General features: G+C 41.8%; 1 protein-coding gene and 1 long non-coding RNA gene across 3 annotated transcripts in view; one reads left to right on the top strand and one right to left on the bottom strand.

Annotated features, from left to right (window-relative positions):
* The window catches only part of LOC148903213 (histone deacetylase 4-like), a 52,356-nt gene that overhangs the window by 6,308 nt on the left and 22,515 nt on the right, over window positions 1-23,533 (bottom strand). For both annotated transcript variants that reach the window (XM_088997847.1, XM_088997838.1), the window contains 15 exons: window positions 19,012-19,292; window positions 17,248-17,398; window positions 14,602-14,716; window positions 11,626-11,744; window positions 10,016-10,144; window positions 9,803-9,912; window positions 8,677-8,811; window positions 8,405-8,588; window positions 7,529-7,755; window positions 2,865-3,083; window positions 2,494-2,689; window positions 2,132-2,265; window positions 1,960-2,062; window positions 1,610-1,656; window positions 1,407-1,514 (listed from right to left, as the gene is read on the bottom strand). In XM_088997847.1, the coding sequence (XP_088853973.1) occupies window positions 1,407-1,514; window positions 1,610-1,656; window positions 1,960-2,062; window positions 2,132-2,265; window positions 2,494-2,689; window positions 2,865-3,083; window positions 7,529-7,755; window positions 8,405-8,588; window positions 8,677-8,811; window positions 9,803-9,912; window positions 10,016-10,144; window positions 11,626-11,744; window positions 14,602-14,716; window positions 17,248-17,398; window positions 19,012-19,292 (2,258 nt within the window). The remainder of the gene's footprint in view (window positions 1-1,406; window positions 1,515-1,609; window positions 1,657-1,959; window positions 2,063-2,131; window positions 2,266-2,493; window positions 2,690-2,864; window positions 3,084-7,528; window positions 7,756-8,404; window positions 8,589-8,676; window positions 8,812-9,802; window positions 9,913-10,015; window positions 10,145-11,625; window positions 11,745-14,601; window positions 14,717-17,247; window positions 17,399-19,011; window positions 19,293-23,533) is intronic.
* Window positions 1,405-14,753, top strand: LOC148903214 (uncharacterized). The gene is made up of 3 exons (XR_016115219.1): window positions 1,405-1,543; window positions 7,583-7,803; window positions 14,614-14,753. It is a non-coding gene; the product is annotated as an uncharacterized LOC148903214 (long non-coding RNA).

The following is a 23,533-nucleotide window of genomic DNA, read 5'->3' as shown; positions in this document are numbered from 1 at the left end:
TTTCCTCTTCAGAACTATTTGAATCATATTCATAACTGGATGAGTAACAAGACAGCATATTCTCCGAATCTGAAGCCATTGTTTTGATTCTCAAACCTTCTCAGACCTTCTCAAACTGGCCACTTCCGGGATCATTTTTTTGCAGATTTTGGACACTTTTAAGTCATTTTTATTGGTGTTTTGCATTTCACTAAAAATATCTTACCCCAGGTTTTGGGTAATTTAGATGCTATAAAACGTTTTTCTGATGTCAGGAAACAAAAAAGTGATGTCGGTTGTCCTTTAAGGGGCTAAGCTTGGCCATTAATAGCGTGGGGAAAAAATGAAAAAAGAAGCACCAATGGCATTTTATTTTATAACCCAGTCCATGTCAAAGTTGAAGGTGAAGGCTTCACCCCTACATTTGATATTTTGGAGTCACAAAAACACCATAAAATGATATTACAATGTGAAACTCAAAATACGATTATTAACTCATTCACTGCCATTCCCGAATTTATTTGTAAATTGAAAATATGACGTGGAGCGTCATTCCCGAATTTGTTCAGGTTTTGGTTTTTCTTGCAATGGGTGCCAATAAAGCGCTGGTCAGACCCAGGGCAACGTTTTTTTCCCTTCCACTAGGGGGAAGCATTTGTCTTTTGTACAACCACCCCTACTTGCATCTCATATTACTCCAGACCCATATAACTTAGGAATCAACTTTTTTTTCTGAAGAAAGAAGAGAGTCTAAGGTATCTTACACTCATTGAAAGTTTATGTAATCCTAAAACTCAATATTCTGTGGGATCTGGAATTCATTGGAGTGGACACATTTTTGCACGTCTGGCAGTGAATGAGTTAACTTATTTGAGGCCGAAATCAAAGCTTTAAGTACTAAAGGTATAAATACATTTTGGGTGTTTGTTTGTTTGTTTGTTTTTTTCACATAAAAATTTGAACAAAGGGATTTGCATGCATCCATTGCAAGTACTGTATTGAGGCTGTGGGAATTACAGTCTTGTTTTACTTTCGGCTTTTCCCTTCAAGGGGTCGCAACAGCGAATCAGTGTCCTCCATCTTCAGAGGTTTGATCCGCAGTACTGCACAGTATTTGAGGATGATAAATCACCACTAGAGGGCAGGAATAGCCGTGATTGTTTGTGTTGCAACACTGATGGTCAATCATTAGACCAAGCTGTGTGTTTTATTGAATTCCGAACAAAGATCTTGTTCTTCGGTTGAGATGTTTGAATCGTACTTCCTTGACAATAATTACTATTTTTGGACAAGCCAGGTCTTTGACGTCATCTTGTGGCTGCATGATCCACTCGAATATACTTGGCAGTAGTGGCACTACTTGGTTATAGCCAACGTGAAGAATAAAATTTGCTTGTGAAACTATGAAGAAGCCGCAATTGTGATACCTTCAGCTCCCCAGTGGCCACTTTGAAGACAAGTTCGACAACAGAGCCGACGGCGAGGCGAGCTGCGCTGGAGGAGTGGACTTCATTCCAGATCGTGTCACTGTCCACCTGAAACAAACACATATGTGGTTACCCAGGTAAGAGCTGGTTTTAATTATTTCCACTTTATTCATGTTTCACATGTCATGCGTTACGCCACTTACGCCCACGCCGCCACACGGTAGCCGCACAAACATGGGCGTGATCGAACCTGTTGAGTGGGGGAAAAAAACAAAGTGAGGTTATACAAAACAATAAAAGACATCCAGATTTATATCGTGCTTGCATAACAGCCACTGCTGTAACAAAGAACTTAACAAAACAGTTCACATAAAGCAAAATTATATAAAACACGGACAGTCGTGCAATGCGAACCACTTTTCCCTGACTCTTTGTTGTTTAAAGCAGTTTGAGATGAAAGAGGAGCGAATCAAAGTGTCCTTTAACCAGTGGTTGAGTAAATGGAGATGCCGAGCGACTGTCTGTGTGTGTGCACGCGTGTGTCTGGACTTACAATCAAGTTTCTGTCTGAGAGGGTTGGTTCCATACAGCAGGACATGGGCCTCAGAGTGAACCATCTGCAATTCCTCGAGAGTGGCCTTTCTCCCACGGATGCACTATGCGGACACAAATCAAATGCTGTGTATCTTTCCAACTTGGTGTGATGAAGAAATGTGGAGTACTACCTCGCACTGCGCCTTCAGTCCGGTTTCCTGCAAGCGGGACCAAATGCTTTGGATCCGTCCCGCGTGCTCTGGGTGACTGTTGGTGTTGCCGCACATGCACTGGTGCTTCTGCATGAGAGAATCGTACACCAGACCTGGGAGTGGATGCACGTACAGAGACAGAGACCGCCTTTGTTAGGTAAGACCAAAATAGCAGTTTATATGATATATATATATATGATATTTTATCTACAGTTTTAAAGTTAGAATCATTCAATCTGGATTTAGCAGTCAAGTAAAGCAAAGTTAAGTCCAGCAACACAAGATTTGCTTTTTGTTACATGTCACCACAAAGAATAAAACAAAAATGGAGTGGTGCTGACCTGTGGTGAAGCGAGGCTTAATGGGTGGATCAGATTGTGGGACACTGATGGAAAAGGGGGAGGCTGAAGCTGGAGACGACTGGGCCCGCGATAGAGGCCGGTGTCCCGGGAAGGTGATGGACATTCCGGCAGCTTCCATGGAAGCCTGATAGTTTCTTAGCTGGTGAATGCGTTGCTGCTCCAACAACAGTGCCTGCTGCTTGCACACATACGTGCGTGAGCACGCGGGCACACACACATGCATCAATTACAAGTTGGCATGGCTGAAGTGGAAAGCATAGCTTTTTATTCTTATTTTTTACCACCTGCTCGGTGCAACATGAACTAAATTCACACAGACTTCTTCCTTTTGACAAGTGCCTCATTCTTACCTGTCTGAAAAGAAGCTCCTGCTCGGCTTGTCTCTCGCGTTCCCTGTACTGCTGCAGCGCTTCCTCCTGGAGCTCCTGCGGGTCAGGAGGCTCCTGCTTGATGGTGACCCCTAGCGGTAACGTGCCGATATCTTGGTGCTCCCTCAGCTCCTCCTCCGTTTCCTCTGGGTGGCTCTGGTGCTGGCGGCCCACGGGTGACTCGCTGGGCTTGGCTATCAACTATGGGGATGCAGAGGCGGGAGGGCAATGGTGTGAGGAAAGAGTGAAATCTAACAGGTTCGCTTCAAAGTGTGAGGCTGAGTGAATTCAGAGATGAACTATCAACGACTGAAATGAGTTTTTACAGAGAAAGTCTTTTCTCTGTAATGTTATTTTTATAACAACCTAATTGAGGACTATGCAAGAAGATTGCTCAACAACACATCTCATCTTTAATTGAATGCCAGGTTCAGTTCGGCTCACTGTAAAATCTACAGCTCTGTGGTGCTTTGAGATACAGGGTGACCCAAAAAGATGCGTACCCATGAACATTTCAATTGTGGCTTTGATTAAAAAGCTATTTATTTCCAATTACAACCACATATTATTCAGTTAATGAAGACCATTCTCCTATTTCGGGAGAAAACATTGCTGCAGTGAGGGGCAGTAGGACACATCTTTTTGGGTCACCCTCCCGAAAGAGGAGTGTGTAAAAGTGGTTGACAACTTTGTCAGACGAGTACAGGTTTGCTTGCAACGAAATGGTGGACATTTGGAACACATCTTGAGAAAGCCATAAATTGACTAAAAATAGACAGAAATAGCTGAAACTCGGGTGAATGGTCTTCCATAAACTGAATAGTGTATGGTTGTAATTTGAAATAAATAGCTTTTTAATAAAAGCCACAATTGAAATTTTCATGGGTACGCATCTTTTTGGGTCACCCTGTATAAGTGACGTGAGAGTTGTTTTTTTTAAGATAAGGACTGAGAACTTTTCATTTTGACTTTAAAGCAAAACATTTTTGGTATCAGCAGGAAACAGTTGGGCAGATTGCTCCTCCCTGTTACAATTAATTGACAAATTTATCATAAAACTACAACAATCAACAATTTGTTTTTCTACTTTCATTCCTTTCATAACTTTGCTGCTGTGAAATGTAAATTTCTCCACTGCGAGACTAATAAAGGCAAATCCAATCCAATCCAATCACATGTTGTGTATTTAAGACAACCACTTGCCTTTAAGTCTGCAAGCTTTATGCTTGCTCACATATGATTACACCATAGACCTGCACACGCCAGTGTCTTCTTGTGCCGGTCGCAAACCCGGCCGGATAAATACAGAGGGTTGTGTCAGGAAGGGCATCCGACGTAAAAACTTGGCCAAAACAAACATGAGAATCAAACCTCTGCAAATGGAGGACACTGATTTGCTGTGGCGACCCCTGAGGGGAAAAGCCCAAAGGAAAAGAAGATAGACCTGATAACAAATGCTATACACTCCTCTGTCAATACAATTACTATAGTGCCAAATACGTGTCTCATGTGTGTGTTACAATCAGAGCAGAGTTTTTGAAGGAAGTCTTAAATGTCAGCTCCATGTCCGTACTGTATTTCCAAAATTTACCAACCTTGCCTTTCCTTGCTGAGCTTGTCACCAGGGGACAACATTGACATCATAATATTCTGACAACTTGAATGAGACCCACCAGACTTGCAGACCCCACCAACATTACTTCTGTCAAACCAGTTATGTGTCACAGATTGGTCATGTGTTAAGCAGCCAATTCCAGATCATGGAGCTTAAAAGCACTTGGGAGGAGCACAGAGCAAAAGAGCCAGAGGGGAGGAACTCTCTATAGTCATTTATCCATTTCCAATAGGTAAGGTTATCAGAGCCACATCTACTTGCTTCCATCCTGGACGTAACGTATGAAGCACAAGCTTTTGCTCTGTCACCATAGCAACCAATGATTACCTCGCAGTGCGTGGAAACTTGGCCATAGTCATCAGGACGTGGACCGCTGATGCACATATACATACACACATTCACACAAAATGTCTGTGTCTTAGACCATATCGGCTTCCACCTACTCATCAACTAAAAAAAAGGCGGAAGGAGAACTTGGACAACAAATGTGTAAATCAAGAGCTTGCTCCACACGTAATACACACTCAAACACACTCTCGTAGCTACCTACACAAACAACAGACCTTATCCTAACTCGAGTTTTTATTTTTTTGTGATTGTGTTTGTTCAACCTCCTGTGCATAATTATTACTACACCAGCCTAGAATATTATAATTGATGAACATGAATGATCTTCAGCTGTCATCTTCTTTGAAGGTGTCGGACGTTTCGCTTCTCATATATATATATATATATATATATATATAGCTCAAGCTCTATATATATATATATATATATATATATATATATATATCAGAATCAGAATCATCTTTATTGCCAAGTATGTAGAACACACAAGGAATTTGTTTCCGGTAGAACATGCTGCACTAGTATCGTCGTCAAAAAAAAAAAACTGCTAAGTGGCACTATACAGTTCCATTTTGGCTACTGTTGAAAGAGTTCAAAGAGTTAATGGCTTGGGGGAAGAAGCTGTTTAAATGTCTGCTGGATTTGGTGCGCATGGATCGGTAGCGCCTGCCTGAGGGGAGTAGCTGGAAAAGGTGGTGGGCAGGGTGCGGAGGGTCCAGTAGGATTTCCGCGCCCTATATCGATATCGATATAAACGATATAACGAGACTTTACTATATATATATATATATATATATATATATATATATATATATATATATATATATATATATATATATATATATATATATATATATATATATTACTGCTTATTACGATACTATTTCTATGAACGCAAGGAGAAAATTTACCTGCCGCCGGATCGGATATATCGATAGTCCGGTTATATCAATATTTTTTCCGACTCCCGAGAATATCAATATAACGAGACTTTACTGTAAATATATGAATGGTCTATGACTGGCCTGATTGCCCCATTCACTCTGGTATCACCTTATGAGCATGACTAAGCCTGCGTGGTAACAATCTAAGAATTCTGTTGTAAGCATGATCCAAATTAAACCTCACACCAACATGGCAATTAAGTGAAGGGTTTTGCTGTTTTATAAAATAGCTTTTTTTACTTCCCTTTCAAACCATCTATTTTCTTTCGCTAAGATTTTAACGTCACTGTCGTCAAATGAGTGGTTGCTAGCTTTTAGGTACATATGTACTGCAGATTGAAGCAAAACGTCCGACACCTTGAAAGTAGTACAGATGACGGGAAACATTTTCATTGATGGACCACTACTGTACGACTAAGAGCTTACACAGACGTATCACATACTGCTATTCCTACTTTGAAGATGAAAACTACACTGTAAAACCCAACAAGTTGAAAGTACTCAATTTTTTTATGCCAACTGATTACGTCAAAATTTTTGAGTACAGTTTACTCAAAAGTTTTGAGTAACCTGTACAGGTTACTTAAAACAGGTTACAGGTTACTCAAAACTTTTGAGTAAACTGTACTCAAAAATTTTGACGTAATCAGTTGCCATAAAAAATTTGAGTACTTTCAACTTGTTGGGTTTTACAGTGTATGCAAAATGCCTAATTGTTTTTCCCCTAAATGTATTTATTCGTTTTTGTTTTCCAATCCCTTCCAACTACCGGCCAATTTCTGTTATGTATTTATATGTACTATCAGGCGAATAAGAAGCCCCGAAAAGTCTTCCATTTTCTTCACAATGGAAGGGTTGCCTCATAATGCAAGTTGCCTCAAGTATGCACCAAGTTCCAAAATGTGTTTGCTTACGAAACAATTAATTCACTCACTGCTAGACGATGTGCAAAAATGTGTCCACTCCAGTGCCCAGGATTTTTGTCATTATCCCTCAAATTGCCTTACCCTCAGAATATTGAGTTTTAGGACTACATAAACATTCAATGCAGCGTAAGAAACCTTAGACTCTATTCTTTCATCAGAAAAAAGAATTAATTCCCAAGTTATGGGCATGGTGTTATCTCAGCTTAAAATGGGGCAGACTGTACAAAAGGCGAATGCTGCCCCCTCGTGGGAAGGAAAAACATTGCCAGAGGTCTGACCAGCGCTTTATGTGCACCCTCCGCAAGATCCGAATCAATTCGGGAATGGTGCTGCACATCATGCTTTTCAATTCCAGAATGAATTTGGGAATGGCTTTGGTTTTGTTTTACCAACAGTTTTATTTGTGTCAAACCCAAGTGTTTTACTTGTTATGGCTGGACAAACATTAATTTGTTCAGTCTTAATGTGACATAATGCCACATGACTCACGAAACGTGAGGGCTGAGATGGAGTTTGACAACATTTCTCAGTGTTCAAACTATTTTCCACACTTTAAATTACATTTTTGCCCCAACTTTAACTGTTATAAATTACAGATCAGGGTGTAACCTTACTAAACACATCTCATTTTCCCCACTGCTTATCCTCATAGGCATCGCAGGTGCTCTGCTGCCTCCCCCAGCGGACTTTACATGCTTTTAAGCTATTAAGATCCATATCACAGCCATTCACCCATTGATTTCACAGTGCTCAAACCTTGGTTTAAGATCTGCAATCTAACTACTCTCATTATCTCCACCTCTCTTCTCTTACTTTGTTGAACTGAAGCTGTTGCTGCTGCTGGAACTGCTGCTTGTGCTTCTCCAGGAACTGTTGGTGCTGCTGCTGGACCACAAGCTGTTGGAGAGCAAGCGCCTGGGCATGCGCTTGGGCAGCACTCCCCTGAGGCAGCGGCGCCGACTGGGTGCGGCCCAGAGGTCGATGCTGGCGCTGCAGCTTAGCCATGGAGGCGCCCGGCGACATAGACAAGCCACTTACACCTGCGGTGTACCCAGAGAAGAAGTGCACGTTAGTGATGGGGCCATAACGTAAGTCAACACATATTTTTAGTCTTCCCAAAGTCAGACTTTATACGGGTTAGCAGATGTAATAAAAAACTACCATCTGCCCTGCCAGCCGGCAACTCATTTATAGTGATGACACAATGAGAAAAATGAACATCTTGTTTCCTTTTCGAGAGCTTGCAAGCACGCTACTACACAGCACCAACACACATCCACTTTATTAAATTATCTGTTGTTCTTTTTTATTTGTTTTGATGAAACATTTTTGCTCATGGCTTTGTGTGAGTAAACCACATTCATCTTATTCAGCCAGCAAAAATTCATTCTTTACACCCGACCTCTGTGTGGATGCGTATTAGTCTGATTCAAACCTCTTCTACAAGCACATAAAACAATGCGTCTTAAAGTACATTACCGGTTGCTTACAGCTAATGCCTGCAAAAAGCAATGATATCCTAGTCAATGAGTGTGCTAATGCATGCATTGTCTCATTGCACACGCATACAAAAAAGGGAGGTCACCAGTTCAGGGTGTTGAATGTACTTGTGTTAGTAAATAGAGTAGACTTCCTCACTGCAGTGCTAGTTTTCATCTCAATTAACAGGTACAAGGTGACTTTTCCTACCTGTCACTAGGGGGCTCTGTGCTGGAGACTGCTCCATGAGTACCATGTGTTGAAGCAGAGGTTTGTGCCCCCCTGTCCCCGCTGCTGCTTCAGCCAAGTAGGGTGTCAAGTGGCCACCTGAGAGGAAAGGAGGGCTAAGGGAGAGCGCTGGCTGCAAATTACAATCTTGCTGAGCAGATGTCACCTGAGGGAAAGAAAAAAACACAGCAAAAGGGGGTTAGTGTTGATCATACATCCATCGACAGCCTGCTACAGTTAAACCAGATTCTTACATTGGAGGCAGCAGTGGCGGTGGCAGTGGCAGGCAAGCCCAAGGTAATGTTTGGTAAAGATGGCGATGTGTAGAGTGATAGCTGGCTAATAGAGCCTCGCTCAGCACCACTGCACACCCTCTGGCTCATGGGTGCCTGGAAGCAGATTTAAACAAACACTCAGAGAGCGCAGACCTTTGCTTTCCTGCAAAATCAATGCATGAAAAGTTATTTTCAAGGATCTTAATGGCTGAAAGCAGGAAACAGATTCACAGGTTACTTTCAATCCCAGGAACAAAATGTAATAAACCTCCAAAAGCACAAGACTCAAAATCACAACGTTAGCGATTGCACCACCCTATTTAAAAATAATTATTTATTAATGGCACAGCTGTACAAATTAATGCTACATTTTATTGAATGGACACGATAGGGTGAAACATTTTGTCTCTTGGTTTTTCAGGAAACAATAAATCTGTACACCTTTTCACAGATGACTGAAAAAGCTTACAGTCACACAATACAGTACAGTATACCAATGTGCAAAGAGTGTCCTCATAGTTTTCTACAACTTTGCTCTTGTCTGGAATTGGTTAAAGAATAAATTGGGGAACCCTTTAAGATATTTTTATGAGATTAAGCTTCCCTGGTCAAAACCCCTGCAAGAATACATACCTACATATTTACGCTGTATATATTTTCTTTAAGGCTCATGTGGTCGACAAAAGTAAACCAACAATAAAAGAAACCAAAGTCACAGACTTCTCATAAAGGTTAGGATTAAAGTGGCAAATGGGCAAATATGGACCCAAAGACTGGGGAATGATAAACTGAGTGCAATAGAGCTGTGATGTTTTCAAGCCTCCACCACACACTACGAGTGCTCCTAATGACTGCCACGAATAGAACCTTGCGGACTCCTCAGCGGTCCTCCAGTGCTCACTCGTCCTCAGAAGAGGAGTCACTCTTTGCCTTGATACACACAACCACACACGCGCACACTCCTGGGTTTAAAAACCAATAACAAGGACCTGGACCTCAACACCAGCACAAAAAACTCCCAACTAATCTGGCAGAACATGGGGTGGTATGAAAATTGTATGTTGATCTTTTATTGGTTGAATGGGCAGCGGTGAATGTAAATTACCTCTTTGTTGTTGGAGATTGACACAGTGATGCCATTTTCATTGGGGATATTGTTGGAACTGTTGTTTGGGGAGCTTGGGCCTGAGCCCGGGGCACTGCTACATGCAGAATCTGCAGCGAGCACATCCACGAAAAACATAAAATGTATCCCGTTCTCAAACAAAAATGTGATAATCTGAAATTAAAAGTGAACAAATCACTGAAAAGATACTACCTGCCATGTCGAGAGAGCGCTTTTTCGCAGAGGTGATGGGGCTCTCTCGACGACGGAGGAGTGGACTGCTCCTCCGCTCGCTGACCTTCTGCTTCAGCCTGGAGCGCAGCTTCAAGTTGGGTTCAGAGGCTGAATGGAGGGCATTTTCCAAAAGAGCTTTAGGGAACTAAAATGTTTTTGAGTGCTCCTGCTTGCTTCCTTTATTGATATGACCAATACATGTGTACAGTACAAGCTATGGTCTTTAGGTTCAAGCACTTCATGTCACTCCACTCCAGCCATAGAGGTCTCTTGTGATAAAAGCTATTTGTTAACTGTGCTCACATGTCACACTACTCATGAACGTACAATTCCTCCTATTTAGATGCTTTCTCATTCTAGCCAATGCAAAATGAGATCCAATTTCCAAACGACAATGTAGCTGAAAGGCAATTAGCTCAAATTTATTAGGCTTTTTCTGCTCTTTTTTGCTGTCACAGACTTGTGATTGGAGACAGAAAGGGGAGCACAGCATGTCACCTTGGCGCCACTGATACAAAACAAATGCACTGTTTACTATGCCTTGCAATCTCCCAAAACACCATCATTTGATGAATTCAATTGTTTTTAGTCCGCAAATGGTGGCTAAATATAAAGTTACTCAACCAATAACCGATGAACACACAAGCGGGTTCGTTCGCCTATGACTACATTGCAAACGTCATTAAGGATTGTCTGGTGTATGATATTTAGATACGCTTCATCTAAAACATATTAAATATGTGAGATGGAAAAATCAAGTAAAGAAAAAAGTGGCAGAGGTCAAATACAATCTCAATAAGCATTTGTAAGATCATTTGCGTCAAAGTATGATTAGGTGAAAGCTCAACCACATAGATAGAATTGACGGTTGCCTTCCATCGAGCTTAAACGAAATCCAAAAATTATTTAAACAAAAAATACACAATGATAGCATTCTCATAATCATAGCAGAATTATAGTCAGGAAAATGGTGAAAACCTGAAACATTGAAAAACTATAAGTGGCCCCTAATTTATGGCCCGGCACGAGTGTAGTGCAAAGTGCTGGCAAAAAAAAGTCAGATGTGATAGAATTTTTACCGGATGCACATGCCCGCATTCAAGGAAAATAAGGCCCAATGACTTGTAGAAACGCATGAGGTGCTGCCCAGTTTACTTTTATTCTTAACACATATCAAAATACCAATTATTGCTGTTTAAAGCAGGCCTTTAAAATGAAATTAAGTGATCCTCATTTTGACAGCCATCAATGGACGGTCACACTCATGTACAAGCCTGCCGATGTTTGTGAGTGGTGCTATGACGTTGTCTGCTTTCTGAGTCAGCCAGCCACTCTTAAGAGGAAACACAGGCACAGCACGCCTTGCATCGCTTCTTTCAAAAAGCACAAAGCAACATGAGGTGATGGCAGTTGCCCCCAGGTGCGACCGTAATGTTCTTGCGCATATTGCACTATTAACATCTGCTACACGGTTTTCTCAGGTTACAATGTTGACATTTGAATTGTGCTGTGGTGTAGAGGCTCTGCTTCCAAAAAATAAGAAAGTGCTATTTTGGCTTTGAACCACTGGATGTGTGTGCGTGTCACACCTGTTTTTCGAAGCGGGAAGTCATCCCGTGGATTGTAGACGCCGAGCACAGGGTGATTATAGGTGGACATAACAGTCTGTGGAGGTGAGCTCTGGTCTAAAGAGCTGTGCTGAGTTTTTCTATGGCAAAGAAGAAAAAAAAAAACAATCATAATCCAACATAACGACCAAAGTCAGGGAGTGGTATTGTGCATTTGTGCTGATATGAATCATCTTATGCACGCAATGAGGCATTGCAGAGGAAGCAGCAAAGCCTGCAAAAAGCTTCAGATATGCGACAATAAGATTCAGGCGACGAGCATGAAAGTTAACGGGCCATATCATCAGGTTCCAATAATCTGCTCTCAGGTGGATGAATCTGTTTGTTGACTTTTTTTAATATCAATCCCTCGACATACACAAGAGAAGAAGCTTTGAGATAATATGGCTGTAAAAGTGGAGATACTCTCTGTCACTGGTTATGTTCAGAATAAACCAATGACGTTGAAAGTCATGTTAAACGGCAGTCAGCACACACCTGTGACTGTTTTCACTGCCACTGATTACAATCCCAAATGTTCAGTCCAAGCAGGCTTTTTCTGAGTCTTTGATTTTACTTTCTAGCAGGCGCCTCAAAATATTGTATGAACACTATTCGGTTCTTGGAATTGTTTACATTCACAATTTGTTTAAAGCCCCAGTCCCAGCAGAAGAAAAAATGTTACATATTATATTACATATTATAATACATATTGTCGTTTTTTTCGTCGTTCATTTCCCGTTGGGGCTGCAGTTGGCGGAAAGCGCATTTTTGATTGGATGACACTGACCTAGAATGACCGATAGCGCCATGTTGATTGGATGATAGTGGCCGTCATGTTGAAATAGGTAAACACCCCTTTAAATGAGCCCAACTTGTGCACTGCAGCGTGAATGCACCGGAGCATTAGAGGAGAGAAAATGTTCTGATTCTAATTTGCAATGAAACAATACCATCGATGAAACAGTCGAATGTCAGTGACATTTTAACAAGCCCCATGTTAACGTTAGCATCGACATACTTCTGCGAGAAGTAGATTGCAGATAGCAAGTGTGGAAGCTTATGAGCTGTGTGCAGGCGAGCTAGCAGTAACTTCGCCTCTGGACCGGCAAATTGAATTTCATTCCGATCGTTTTCCTGGATTTTTACCAAACACGAGGAACGGAAAACCATCCATGTTAACGGTGAGTACTATCACAGTTATTTTAAATAATACATCCTGATATTTTGTTGAAAAGTAGCCGCGCGTGCGCGTGTGTGTGCGCGCGCGCACGCGAGCGTTTGTATGTGCGCGCGCGTGCGTGTGGCTCTCGCTGAAAAACATTTCTAAATATTTTACTTTTATGGCTCTCTTAGTCAAAAAGGTTCCCGACCCCTGCTCTAAGGTCTCCAAAAAGGAAGGGTACACTGAACTGCTGTTTGGTGCATATGCACAAAAAACAGTCAGAACCCGTCCCACCACCCGAAGGCGGAGGGAAGCAACCCTATCGACTGCCGGGGTGAATCCCAACGTACAAGCGGCAAGCTGGGGGGCAATAAGTATGCCGACACCTGCTCTACGCCTCTCACCGTGGGCAACTACAGAGTGGAAGAGAGTCCAACCCCTCTCGAGAGGGCTGGTACCAAAACCCAGGCTGTGTGTGGGGGCAAGCCCAACTATGTCTAGTCGGAACTTTTCGACCTCGTACACCAGCTCGGGCTCCTTCCCTGCAAGAGAGGTTCCACGTCCCAAGAGTAGCTTCTGCAGTCAAGGATGGGACCGCCAGGGTCCCCGCCTTTGGCTGCCGCCCAGCTCACGATGCACCCGACACCTCGCACTAAATCATTATGATATATTACCAAGAGTTATTTTTGGGCATGGACACAAAAACAAAACCTGTAGCATTGTGGCGGCAACACCATTTTCTATGGCTGTTTTTCTGCAGCTGGAAATGGAGCCTTCGGCTGCGTTCAGGCTGCAGGCACAAGCAATCAGACTCCTCCTCAAATCTGATTTTCAGGGATGACGGTCTGCACAATTTTTAGCTAGGCATCACCCAACTCCTGTAGCTATTAAACATTGACATCAAAACCCCCTGCCCCCTCCTCTTGTCGATTGCCTTTTAGAATGTGATGACCATTGTATAAGGCTTATTTTTTCTACCTTATTTATTGGTGAGGCGGCCCGGTAGTCGAGTGGTTAGCACACCGGCTTCACAGTGCAGAGGTCGCCGGTTCGCGTCCCGGTCCGGCCTCCCTGTGTGGAGTTTGCAAGTTCTCCCTGGACCCACGTGGGTTTTCTCCGGGTCCTCCGGTTTCCTCCCACACTCCAAAAAACATGCGTGGCAGGCAGATTGACCACTCCAAATTGCCCTTAGGTGTGAGTGTGAGAGTGACTGTTGTACGTCTTTGTGTGCCCTGCGATTGGCTGGCAACCAATTCAGGGTGTCCCCCGCCTCGTGCCCGAAGACAGCTGAGATAGGCTCCAGCAACCCCCGCGACCCTAATGAGGAATAAGCGGTACGGAAAATGAGATGAGATTTATTGGTGACTGATATCAGCAGCTTCTAGAACGCCTGCTATCTTACAATATGGCCTCTATCAGCTTAATACTAATACTTGGTCATCAATACTCACCCATTCCGACTGAAAAGTCTCCTAGAACAGCCAACATTTATTCGAGGTTTCTCAGAGGTATTGTAAATGGTAACAAGCATGTGCTGACTTCTATTTAACATGAGTAACATAAGTGCGAATGATTAACTCTGAACACAGAAAATATGCTTACATGTATAACCACATTATCTCAATTGTTTATTTTTATTTCCCCATTCCAATTTTTTTAATCAACGCTCATAATGGAACAGGGTCTGAAATTATTTATCTTAGTGTCCATTTTTTTATTTAAAAAAACTGTTAGTTGAAAAGGTGCTTGTTATACTCTTTGTATGTTCATTCAAACTGTGCTGTCCCCCTTACCTGTACCAATAGGGAGCATCGCCGCCCTGGTTGAGGCTCCGCTGGGCGAGGGCCTTTTTTTTGTTGAGGACAAACTCCTGGAGACGCATCTTTACCTCTGTACTGGCCACAGCACCTGTGCAGACAAGACCAAATAAGCCACTCATTATGTCCTACATCAACAAACTGGATACGAAAATTGTGTGCTCGAGAGTGTGAGCGGACTGCCAACTGCTAACACAACACACCCAAATACAGCCGCCATTACTTTCCAGTCATGCTGAGTGCAAACGGTGCTCAAGGACTCCTGTCCACTTACAGCAGCCAGCATTAATAACTACACTTGTCTTGCGCCAAGGCCACAAGCTTCGACAGCTCCTGGACCATGTTGAACAAGCAGTATCTCCAAGTAAAATGGAAAACTAACATGCACAGAAATTGAAACCTGCACACACTTGCAGCTTTTGGGACAATCAATATTTGTTTGATTGATAGCACGTTACTTTAAATGGTAAAGACTCATTCTTTTATTCATTCATCCATTCATTAATTCATTCATCTTCTTGACTGCTTTATCCTTATCGAAGGTTGCGGGGATGCTGGATGGAGCCTATCCCAGCTGTTTTCGGGCAATAGGTGCCCCTGCCCATAGGACACCCTGAATTGGTTGCCAGCCAATTGATGGACACAAAGAGACAACCATTCACACTCACACCTATGGACAATTTTGAGTGTTCAATCTGCCTGCCATGCATGTTTTTGCAATGTGGGAGGAAACCGGAGGACCCGGAGAAACCACACACGGGCCCAAGGAAAATATGCCAACTCCACACAGGGAGGTCGGAGTGGGATTTGAACTCACAACAATCAGTTGTGAGTTCAATCAGTGTGCTAACCACTCGACTACTGCACCGCCAAAATCTCTACAACTCATTCACTGCCATTCCCGAATTTATTCGGTAATTGAAAATATGACGTAGAGCGCCATTCCCAATTTTTTTTCGGGTTTTGGTTTTTCTTGAGGGGGATACCAATAAAGCGTGACTCAGACCTCTGGTAATGTTTTTTCCCTTCCACGGGGGGCAGCATTTGCCTTTTGTCCATGTTAACGCTTTGTTATAGCTTCAGCTGTTGTTAAAGTACTATGTAAACCAATATCTTTTTTTTCAGATGAAAGAAGAAGGACTAAGGTTTCTTACACTGCATTGAATGTTTATGTAGTCCTAAAACTCAATATACTCTGGGTTCTGGAATTCGAGGGACAATGACAAAAACCCTGGCACTCTAGTGGACACATTTTTGCACATGTATGGCAGTGAATGAGTTCATCAATCTGTAATCAACGGTTTAGTCTTATTAGCCAAATAAATATTCTGTAAGTAGTAAAGTAGGAGGAAACTGGCATACCAAGAGTAACTTTGCAAGTCCACAGTGAGAGCATTTAAACTCTACAGAAAAGTCCAAGCCTGGAATCTAAGGTTGAACATTTTACTGTGAGGCAAAGGTGGGCACACTTCACACCACTGTGTTGTTCGCTCTGTATGTCACGGTGTCACGATTAGAACTCAAGTACACAATAACTAATCAATCATCAAACTAATTGATTTTGACTCAATTTGTCGTGGGGCCATTAACCACCTTAAAGGACAACCGACGCATTCGCAAGTTGTGTCCATAATATGTAAAATCACTTAAAATGACTTCTACCGAGCGTATTTTACAAAGATTCCACCGCATATAGCTATATTTTACGTTTTAAGACTTGCGCTGAATATTCAAGAAGTCTTGTTTTCGAGTTTATGACGATCCCCACGTGATGTTACATTTGGAATGCCCCTGAAGGAGAAAACGACACACAATGCATTTTGCGGTACTCCGTTTGGTCTGAAAACTTCGTGTTGATCCGTGTTGATGGCAAAATTAGAAGTAAAACACATAAATAATGTGATGGTGAATCGTTGTGTGTTGCGCCAAGACAACTATTTGATATTCGCTGACACAAATTCCCAGCAGACAAATCAGCCCATTTCCAACGGAGCTTGGGCTCCGTCTTCTGCATTTTCTGGGTGCTACATTACTGTCATTGACGGCTCGAATTGATATGGGAGGACTCCTTTAATCGATTGCAAACATTTTTGCTTTCCTCTTCAGAACTGTTTGAATCATATTCATAACTGGATGAGTAACAAGAAAGCATCTTCTCTGAATCTGAAGCCATTGTTTTGATTCTCGAGCAAGGCAAGACGTCTTGGCATGATGTCACGAACTGGGGGCGGGACTTTCTGAAAATCCCCAATTCGCAGCTCAATTTGTTGCAGTTTTAGCACACTTTAAGTCATTTTTATTTGTGTTTTGTGTTTGACTAAAAATATCAGCCTATGTGTTTTGGGTATTTTAGATGCTATAAAACGTTTTTCTGATGTCAAGAAACAAAAAATGGTGTTGGTTGTCCTTTAAGTATTGTCAGAATTGTCAGTTTTCAGCTTAATATCAGATTTTTTTTCCTTTGTGAAAACAGATTAACTTTTTTTGTCGAATCAAAAGACAACCCTTGCAAATAATTACTTCTACTTTAGAGGAAAATGTTTTTCATATTTTCTGAAATAGAGAATGCAACACCGTGTACATTCATCTGTAACAGGAATTTACTCTGAAACAGCAATTTACTTTCTTGCCCCCTTTCCTTGTTCTTCAGTAGCAGCAACTTCTGTTCACGCTGCTGCTTCTCCAGCTCTTGCTCAAGACGATGGTTTTCCATTTTCCTCTGGTGCTCCAACAGCTCCTGCTGGTGTTTGATTGCCAGCAGCTCCTGTTGTTGCTGCAGGAATGTATACAAAAATGCGATGTACAAATTAGCAAAGACCCAAAGAGAGAAGACCTTTGTCCCTTTTCAAAATGTCAAATTGAGTTTTCGTGTCCAGAGTGCATTTTTTTCCCTCCTCCCCATTTAACACGTGGTGCGTTTTAGTTGTCAGGTGGCGGGCAAAAACAAAAATATCCAAATTCAACGATTGACTACAAATAATGTGTCTATTCAGTTGCATGCAACATCAAAATCTTTGGAGGCTATTTCTATTTTACCGAACCTTCCTGTTGGGTCATGGGCTGTGAAATTATCCAAATATAAAATATGTCCCTTGGTTCACAAAAGGTTCGAAAACACGGCAGTAGATGGCCTGAGGTTGTCAATTGTGTGTAACTGACTTCAATATTTATGAGAAGACCCCAAAAAGCAGCAGGGACATACCAAAAGCAGGAAAAAATGTCAGTCTGTGGATAAATTATTGGTTGAGTGTGACAGGAAGGTAAGATGGGACTCATGTGAAAAGCCATAACTGAAGCTATTTCCCACTATTTTCCCGTGTAACTGTACATTTTTGTAATCATGTGTTTGCAGATATTTGAGAGCAACTGAATGCGAATGACGAGCTGCGGTGTATGTGTGTACGTGTGTATACAGTGAATGGGGCTGATTGAGGGCGGCCTCCCTAACAGGGGTTTTTCGTCAACGGCTTCCCACCCGAGTGATCTTGCAGCCCTACCCGGAGCGGAAGGACCTCCCATCAACATTGCCCATCCCTCAAGAAGAAAAGTGGAAGAAAATTGTCAAGGGGTGTCGTTTATACGTATAGCGCTTTTCTGCCGCGGTTACTCAAAGCGCTTCACACTGTTTCCTCATTCACCGACTGGTGACGCAGCAACAGGAGCAATTGGGGGCTTAGTATCTTACTCAAGGACACTTTGACATGGCAATGGCCGACGATCAAACCACCAGCCATTGTAGCACTGAGCCATGCTGCCTCCGAAATGGAAAACATAAAAAAAGAGACACTAGGAGGAACAAAGGAAGGAAATGAAAAAAGGAGAGGATGAAATAAGAGACATGCAAAGGACAATCTAGACAGTACGATAATAAGGAAAGGGAAAACGGGAAACATAAAACAGTAAGGGAGGAAGGAAAGACGATCCAGTGGAAAGAAAATAAAAGCAAGGAGGATAGTCGGCAAAGAGAGAAAGATACATACTAGCTGATATTACCCTTCATACGGCAATCTAATCTTCTGCCTTGCAATCTTTTTATCACCTTTAGGAGCACATTACATATGTAATGTTAGTACCGTTGCTACATGAGCTCAGGAATAGTTTTCAGACATCTCAGCCCCACAGGAGAGCGCCACTGAGTGTGGGTGTGCTGATCTAGATTTGCGGTCCAGTCCAATGAGCTTGATGTCTGCCATGTGGAGTTCTCATATGGAGTCTTGCCTCAATTTCTCAGCATCTTAACAGAAATATACTTGACTAGAACGGCCCACCAACAGTTCGCACACATTTTCCATCCCCATTAGATTGCATGGAGCCAAAATGACCTGCTCTCGTCTACTCTAATGGAGTTAAAGGGCCAATGTAATGTGGTAAATAATGATGATTTACCTTTATGTGTTCCTGGAGCTGGGCCTCGTGCTGACGAGAAAGCTGCTCATGCTGCCTTTGGAACTCGGCGATGAGGATCTGTCTCTGGATTTGCTGCTTCTGCTTCAGGCTAAGCAACTCCTGTTGCAGCTGTTGTTCACGTACAGGAGCGGAGATGACACCCCCACTGGCCTGCTGGCGGGGTGGGGACAGAGGGGACACCTGTTGCTGCTGGTCCATGCGCAGGTCCATGGGGATGGCGGCAGGCGGGAGGCGCATCGGCAGTGCTGAATTAATATCCACTGTTGAGACATGAGGCCAAACATACCATACGTTGAGATTGGATTGGATTAGCCTTAATTAGTCTTGTAGTGGAGAAATTTACATTTCACAGCTGCAAAGTGATGAAAGTAAAAGGAAAGGAAGAAGTACAAAAACAAGACAGGACCTGCTGTAAAGCCAGCCACTCTCACGGTGCCATTTTGAAGTCAAAACAACAAAATATAACTAAATAACAAAACATGTGACACAACACAAACGGCACAGACAGTCTTCCATCTTAAGCACTTTCTGTACCCTCTTTGTTGTATGAAGTAGTTCTAGATGAAAGAGGAGAGGATCAAAGCATCCTTCCAAAGTGTCCCGCTCATAAGGCATAAGAAAAGCCTTATTTTAGGTGTCAGGTGGGCTCCCAAATGTTAAATGTCAAAAGACATCCATTTGTTGTCAATTGTGCCACAATCCAAGGAGATCACACAAACCCATTATAATAAAGTAAATTTGGCCTCAAGCAACCATTCCTGATCATATTTATCACAATACAATAAATATTGATTTATATCGTGCTTTAACAACAGCTGAAGCTGCAGCATAGCGCTTAACATGGACAGGTATTTGTGTATTCATAATGAAATATATATATATATATATATATATATATATATATATATATATATATATATATATATATATATATATATATATATATATATATATATATAAATTAATTTCGACATTATTTTGCCGATTACCATTTTGTGTTTGGGAGCCTTTTACTGAGCAAGTTGCTTATTCTGTAGCCACAAAGGGACATATGTCTTCTTGTGCCGGTCCCAAGCCCGGATAAATACAAAGAGTTGTGTCAGGAAGGGCATCCGACGTAAAAGCTTGGCCAAAACAAACATGCAGATCAAACCTCTCAAGATGGAGGACACTGATTTGCTGTGGCGACCCCTTGAAGGGAAAAGCCGAAAGGAAAAGAAGAAGATTTTTGGATGCGGCAAGACTTTTGTCCAAGCAAAATCTGACCATTCTGTCCTAATTAAATAATAAAACTCAATGAATGATACAAAACTTTATTTTGGTCTGATAAGCATAATCTAGAGGGCTTTGCCTTTCATATAATATAAGCCATTTCTGATTCCAATAGATCAACTACAAGTCAAGTTATTTTTTGTTGTTATATATATATATATATATTTGTTTTTTTTTACAGTCCCTGACAAAAGTCCAAGTTGTAGGAACAACAAATAATAACTTGACTTGTAGTTGCACCCTGCCCTGAAACACAAGTCACGCCGTGGCAAGGATCCAGAAGACAGATCAGCAACAGGTAGAAAACCAAAGCAAAGGGATTGTCTCAATCAATCTGCACATCACACTGATCCAGCGCCGCTCCTTCGTGTTTGCCTCACAAAGTACATCTGAGAGAGACAAAATCGGAGCTGATGGCTAAATATCAAAAAATACCTTAAAATTGAGTAGTTAAAGAAAACAAACTTACAATTAATTAATGAAAAACGTACGATCACAAAAATTTGCATATAAACAAAGACAACCCCCCCCCCCCCCCAAAAAAAAAAAAAAAAAACAAAGCTTTTGAAAGTGGCTGGACCAAAAATAATTACATATATTTTATATGTAGTGTGTCTGGCTGCGCACAAGTGCACACACACACACGCACATGCACGCTCACACGCAATTTTATGTATTTTGGCTCACTTCCCATGAGCAAATTGCTCCAGTTGAATCAGGTTTGAAGGGAGCCTTCACCAGACTGAATATTTCAGCTCCTTCTACAGATGGCCAAAAGTATTTAGAACAGGACTCTTCTGAGTAGTTTGCGTCTGAGAGCAAGCTACCGGAGACCAAAATGCAAATATTGATCCAGAATGCCTTGGTCGTGTGGAAATGTCTTTCTATCGGCGGTAAACAACATAGCCCCAAAACAAGGGTAATATAAAGTCGATCCTGTCTATTTACTGCTTAAAACAAATAATAAAATAAAATGGACCATCATATTCAGTCACTAGCAAATGCTATTTTTTTTTCTTTTCTACCGGTTTTATTGGTGATCATATGCGTATGCTACTTGTGCTAGTGAACACTAATACTCATCTATTAAGTTACTGCAACAATAATTTTGTTCATTTTGAGCAGTATTTTTTAACAAGCAGTCTTCGACCATCTAAATCTGTTTTCGTGTTTTTTCACCTAATGATGCCACCAACAATAAGGTTTGGCGACTTTTGACAAAGAGTGAATGTTTAACTGTATCTTGCCTTATTTTAAATCTGAAAACACAATATCTGACTTTCTGATTGTTTTGTTAAATTATTGCTGGGAGTGTGGCAAAATCTGAGATGATCCCAAACGAGAGGCAACCAAACCATATTAGTTTAATTTTCTGTAAATGAGTTTTTCTTCTTTCTCTCCTCTCATTTGTAAAATACTACAGAAACAGAGGAGTGATCCAATTAACATCAGCTCACTCTTGGCTAATGCAAAGCCATCATCAACACTCCTGCTCTTGCTGTACAAAATGTTCCTGTGCGGGTGCTGACTCCCTGGCACAACACAAACCACTTTGCCCAAACACAAATGTCAAGAACCTTGTCGTGAACCTCGTAAGGCATGGTTGGCAAATGCTCACATCATATGGAAACAGGGAGATGCTGTGATCCATCAGTGTTTTCCATTTTCGCCATCGTGATTCTGGGAGGGAACTCCCTTTTTCTTGCTCATTGGGGTGCCTTTGTTGCGTCAATTTTCAGTCCGTGTTTATCATCTTTCCGTATTTAAACTGCTAGGTTATCTCACTCTCTCTCCCTTGCTTAATTTGTTCAGCAGTGACATCACAGCGAATGCAGTAGATTTATTATGCAGCCCGGTGTGCTCTTCTTAAAACTAAATTATCTCAAATACACCGAGTTCCTCAGTATGGATTCCCCTTGCCATTGATTCTAAACACAATGTCATCATTGTGTAGTTGAGAATATTGTCCATCCGTTTTCACCCACTCTCTGGGTGTTTTAATACAGCAAACTCAAATTCCTGGCATGGAATTTTCCCCGCATTTCCCAGATAAATCGACAACCACAAAATGGTTCCGGATGGAACCATCAAAGGACTTCCATGTGAATAAGCCAGTGATATATACACTGCCTTTCACAATTATTGGCACCACTGGAGTTATATTCTTTAGATTCTTAGTTAAAAAATTCAAAAAGAGAATTTTGCTTCAAGTAGTGAAAAAGTATGTAATGTCCTCATTGTTAGCACCCTTGATATTTTGCACAACGTTCTTTCACCAACAAAACAGCACCTAATTGTTTCATATTTCACAAGATGGAAAGACGCATAGAGGGATATTTGACAATTCCCATGAGCACAATCTCTCTGTGTCATCCATCCAACTATGGTTCAATAGGCTTGAGGTCTGGGGACGTATACTGTATTCCAACCATTTCCTGTATGCTGCTGCAATCAACACTTAATTTTCTTTTAAGCTTTTAACACATCTTAACCATACTTCACAATGATTACTTGTATTCATCCATCTATTTTCTGATCCGCTTATCCTCACAAGGGTCGTGGAGCGAGCTGGAGCCTATCCCAGCTGTCTTCGGGCAGTAGGCCAGGTACACACTGATCTAGTTGCCCGCAAATTGCAGGGCACATAGAGGTGAACAACCATCCACGGTCAGCCTCACACCTAGGGAAAATTTATTGTTCCATTTCCATTTTTTGGAATGTGGGAAGAAACCACAGTATCCGGAGAAACCCCACACGGGCACAGGGAGAACAAGCAAAGTGAGCCGACTAACTAATAGTTGCCTTTCCTCATCTTCTTTAATATCAGTATAAGATTTAAAGAACAAAAACAAAAACATTTTGAACAATTGATTTGACACCATAAAAATGCTTTTAGGGATTTTCCAACTGGAGTCCAATCCCTTTCAGACATCAACCAATGCTCACCTCCACAGCCCGTACCGTCCTGCCAATTCCATGCACCAAACCACAATATGCTTACGACCCCTCAGGCGCGTCCCACAACTTTTCTGGCTGCCTGATCTAATTATCCCTGACAATGCAAGGCAGCAGAGATCTTTGATTTGAGATTTTTAGGACCTGATTTAATTAAATTTTAAAAAAGGGGTGGGGGGAACAAACTTGATTGCAGATGTGGAAGTTCATCGATTATACCAGTGTTTGAAATAGCGTCTGCCCGGTGGCCCGGGGCGTACAACTTTTACGTCAG

Source organism: Hippocampus bargibanti, linkage group LG01 (assembly GCF_051943395.1).
Source record: "Hippocampus bargibanti isolate YZ-2025 linkage group LG01, ASM5194339v1, whole genome shotgun sequence".
NCBI lineage: Eukaryota > Metazoa > Chordata > Actinopteri > Syngnathiformes > Syngnathidae > Hippocampus > Hippocampus bargibanti.
The sequence above is the reverse complement of the archived record's forward strand: the minus strand, read 5'-3'. Positions and strand labels throughout refer to the sequence as shown.